This window comes from Carlito syrichta, unplaced genomic scaffold (assembly GCF_000164805.1).
Source record: "Carlito syrichta isolate Samal-C Ts95f unplaced genomic scaffold, Tarsius_syrichta-2.0.1 Scaffold302973, whole genome shotgun sequence".
Taxonomy (NCBI): Eukaryota; Metazoa; Chordata; class Mammalia; order Primates; family Tarsiidae; genus Carlito; species Carlito syrichta.
In genome coordinates, this window is record NW_007247069.1 from 508,252 (window position 1) to 513,001 (window position 4,750).

General features: G+C 47.3%; 1 protein-coding gene across 1 annotated transcript in view; it reads left to right on the plus strand.

Annotated features, from left to right (window-relative positions):
- ROBO2 (roundabout guidance receptor 2) overlaps nt 1-4,750 on the plus strand; it is a gene marked incomplete at its 5' end in the record, with an annotated part of 485,855 nt that overhangs the window by 458,140 nt on the left and 22,965 nt on the right. The window contains one exon of the mRNA XM_021711978.1: nt 2,524-2,784. Within this exon, the coding sequence (XP_021567653.1) occupies nt 2,524-2,784 (261 nt within the window). The remainder of the gene's footprint in view (nt 1-2,523; nt 2,785-4,750) is intronic.

A 4,750-nucleotide genomic window follows, 5' to 3' on the forward strand; every position in this document is an offset into this window, starting at 1 on the left:
CCTTCTCCGACTGACTTCTTTCATTTGGTAGCATTCAAGCTTCCTCCATGTCTGAAAGCGACTCAACAGCTTACTTCCTGTTAGTGATAAATGATAACCCCTCGTCCAGATATACCACAGTTCATGTACACTTCTGCCTTCTGGTGGACATCTTGGTTGCCTCCAAAATTTGTCACTAAATACACATGTTTGAGTTTTAATAAATTCAGTTTTACACAGGACACATGAAAAGGCATTCAAGTGGAAGTATTCAAGAACCATCTGAACATTTTTGAGTTCCAGTTGGTGAGAGAAATCAGGACTAGATGTGTACCTTTGTGGTGTTTATCCTGTGCTCAGTTTCTGTCATGAGTGTCTCCCGTGGGCCAGACACTGTGTCCCGTACCAGAATTAGGAAGCTGAGGATTCGAGTTCTTAGGCTTCAGGGACTCAGAATAAGGGGAACGAGAGACACAGGAACGATCCCCACATAACACGGCCAGCACCACAGTCTGGGTCTCACCATGGCGGTGGGGTCGGGGAACTGCTCCGCAGAGCAGACGGCGTTTGAGGGGACCCTTGCTGAGGGAGCGCCTCGAGAACAGAACGTCATAGACACACCCACAGCTGAGAAAAAGCAGGGTAGGCTCGTATGTGGGGATCAGCGAGAAGCTCAGCTGAAAAGACAGGCTGACCCGACAGGTCTCCAAGCTCTGATGAGCAAGGGGCTGTTCTGTACTGGGGGCGGCCACTGAATCACCGTGAGCGCCGGTGTGATGCGGGGGAAGCGCTGGGAGCCCTGATCCTGTTGCAGGATGGAAGAAAGGGTGGAGGAGGAAGTGGCCTCCCGAAAGACCAGGAGAGCACACACTGTCCACAGCAGGAGGCAGAGGTGGAAATGCATGTAGTGAGGCTGCAGGCGGTCGAGGGTCAGGCGTAGGAGACAACGCATCCAGTCGTGCTGCTTACCGACCCTCGGGTCTCCTTTTCAAAGGGGGTTAGGGGCTATTTGATTTCTGAAAATGCCAGGACTCCAGGGAAGATCTAATCGAAATGCTGCTGCTCTCTTGGCACAGGTAAACCTTTTTGTTTAATTTTCTATTTTCCCAGACCAGCGTCATTAAAACACAGCATTTTAACATAATAGTTAAAATTATGTTAAAACCTTCAATTTGTTAAATCAGTAGATGCCATGTCAATTTTTTTTTTTTTTTACTACAATAAAAATATGATTTTTGGCTGGGTTCAGTGTCTCGGCCTGTAATCCTAGCACTGTGGGAGGCGAGGCGAGTGGATTGCCTGAGCCCACGGTTCAAGACCAGCCTGAGCAACTTGGTGAGACCTCATCTCTACAATAAATAAAAAAATTAGCTAGCCATGGTAGTGCACGCCTGTAGGCTGAGGTGGAAGGATCGCTGGAGCCTAGGAGGACAACGCTGGGGTGGCCATGAGTGTGCCACTGCACTCCAGCCTGGGCGATGGAGTGAGACTCCAACTCAAAAAAATATGATTTAAAAATATATACATACTTTATAGGGCAATGTTTTGAAGTTCTGACTTACGATTTGCATTTATGAAGGGGGACCCCAAAAAACCCAGAATTTATTTACCAAAAAATTGTTTATTTATTCTTACATGTTTAAACTTCATTCACCTTCAAAGGACTCTCTGTTTGATACTTGAGCGAGATCCGCTGAATAGGGAAGGTGGAGCATGAGGATTGTGTGGTTTTTGGTCAAAAACTGCCGGACACTCAGCACAGTGTGGGCAGGAGTGCTGGTAAATCACCCATATGAAATGGGTAAGCACATTGAATGAATCTCAAAAAAAAAAATCACGAAGCTGAACGTAGCCTCTCACCACAACACTAGCTGGTCCACAGATGCAGACGGGTTCCTAGAACCCTAACCTAGTGAGGGAAGCCTGTCCTACAAGGGGCCCTCCCTCCAAAAGTAATTCCAGGTTCCTTGGGGTTCCCTCTTATAGATGCCAAGAAAAAGGAGATGTTGGCTCCTACTGAGACAACAAGAGGCTCCCATGGATATTGATACCTTTGTATCAGAGTCTTAATGACTGCCATGTAGCGTGGACTGAAAGTTTGGCACAGATCTAGAATCAGAGTGAAGGCAAGTCTCCAACACATCTCAGACGGTCCGTCAGCATCGGCCTATCCTCTTGGTGGAAAGTGTAAGCAGGAGAAGGAAGTGGTTGACTCGACCAGCACTGCGTCATTCACTGTCTTAATTAGCAGTTTGGTTTTCCCACATGAGCGAGTTTGTTGGAAAGTGATGGCCCTTTTGTAACGGTGGTGTAGTAGTTAGCACAAAGGTCTCTAAAGGAGAAGTGGAGATACCGAGATAGCAGATGTAATTACAACGAAGATCAAGATGATAGCCAGGTGATTTGCTAGGATGGCACCCCCAACTTGATCAGGAAGAAACGAATATAGGCCATTCTAGACACGCGTGGTTGCTGTGCACTGCCAGTATAACTGCGTGTGTGCAAGCATGTGTCACCATGCGTCTGTTTTTCGTCCGATTTCAGCTACGACAGCGACAGCTGGTGTCCGCCGTTGCCAGTGCAGACATACCTACACCAAGGCCTGGAAGACGAGCTGGAGGAGGACGAGGACAGGGTCCCGACGCCACCCATCCGCGGCGTGGCTTCGTCTCCCGCCGTGTCCTTTGGGCAGCAGTCCACGGCGACGCTCACCCCGTCGCCGCGGGAGGAGGGGCAGCCCATGCTACAGGCGCACCTGGACGAGCTCACGAGGGCCTATCAGTTCGACATGGCGAAGCAGACGTGGTGAGCGTCCCCGTGGGGCCAAGGGCCGGGCTCCTGGCCCGTGGGCTGTTCCTCCCCAGACACGCTCTCGTTCTCATGCCCGGCGCAGCGGGGTGGAAGGTGGCTTGGGCAGCTCCGCCATCACGTGGATTGACCGATTGCCGAGGTGTTCAGTAACTTCCCCAAAGTCGTGTGCTCAGAATCCATTTCAGCTGGGTGCCTGGGGGACACCAGAGTCTTTTCTAACTTAAAGTTTAGCATCAATGAGTTGATCCCACACTCACTTCCAGTGCCATAATAGAGGACGTTTTTGAGATCCTTAAACGTGTCCGTGGTTGATTCTGGGTGTGGTTGTGAATACGTAAACGTGAGCTGTTGCAAATCCCAGATGTTCAGTATCAGTTATTAAAAGACCCTCTTGATGTTGAAGTAAATGAGGAAAGAACCAACAGTGACAGTAAATGCATGAAACAGACAAGCAAACAAAGAAAGAATAAATCAGAAATGCCCAATTCCTTTTTTCTAGGCAGTCCGTAAACTTCCATGAATCGTGGGTGGCAGTCATCGTAGGCGCCCTTTGAAAATATGGCAGATAAACAAATGGGCCTAAGTGGTTTTCTTAACGTTTCTTCTTTCAAATAGCGATGCATAAGTTTGGACTCTTCGAAATGAAACAGTGGCACACACCCACTTCTCTTCTGATGATTGGCCTCCTGAGCTTGAAGTCAGAGTTAATGTGTTTTAAATAGTACTTTTCAAGTAGTTTTAGCCACTGTGATTGCTTGATAAGGAGATCGTTCTCATTCTCAATGTTCGTGAGCTACTTATTTTTAAAATGCCACCAACAGTACGGAAAGAGTTATCCAAGTCAGAAATACCACTCACAGCTTATCACGACATGTTCTTCTCTCAGAATCAGAGTCTCCTGAACATTTTCCCAGCAATCATCAGATGTTTTCTCAAAGGCCCAATCCACCTCCCGTTCAACACTGTTATTTTGCACCAAGCTTCTTTCTATGACGCGTCACTATTTAAGTGGAAGCTCCTTAGAGAGCCACACGGCTTCCTCTGAGTTGACTAGGGAAGCTTCCATGTCGTCACTGGAAGCACAGACTCCATCTAAGGGGCTCTCAAATGTGCCTGCAGGTTGGAGCCACGTGGACTTGGAACCAACCTGCTTGTTCTTCCTGGCTTTTCAATTCGTGAGCTGTGAGCAATACCACATAATACTTGGGACCTCACACTTCTGATCAGTTAGTTGAATTAAAGATTTGGGTCTGATTTGATTGAGGTAGCTTCCAGAGTTAACATTTTTGCCTCTTTCACATTGAAATTTCTAGAATCCAGTTAACCTTGAAGTTGGTTGCAAGTTCAAAAGGGCAGTTGGGAGAGGAATACTAAGCAAAATCGTAATACTATAAGAAAAGGACTGACAGCGGTAGGAAACTATGGGGGGGAGGGGAAGGGAGGTGGGATTAACGGTAGTCAATATCTGTCTGGGGACAGGGAGACACCCCTTATCAACAAGGGTGCCTGAACGAAACATATTTGTATACCTAACCCTTAACTGTACCCCACAATACCAAAATAAAAAGTATTGATTAATTAAAAAAAAAATGAAATACTTTCCCCCAAATGCAGATGATAAAGATAACCTCTCTTCCATTCAAAAGCCAACATTACAAGTGGATAGCACTTGTTTTCTGTCTCCCTTCTAGATCCCTTTGTATGAAGACAAAGAAAAGACTTACTACACTAAAACACGCAGTATGTTCACCCCTAATGCCAGGAAGAAATAATGGTGAATTGCCTTTACTGAGCATTTTTTCCCTTTAGAGGCCACTCTGAGTGGCCTCAAGGCAAGTCAACTGGGCCTCAGCGTCCAGCTCAACCCTGGGAGCTTGAAACAAGTCACTTAAATTTGAACTTCACGAGCCGGGCTCGGTGGCTCAGCCTGTAATCCCGCGCCTTTGGGAGGCTGAGGTGA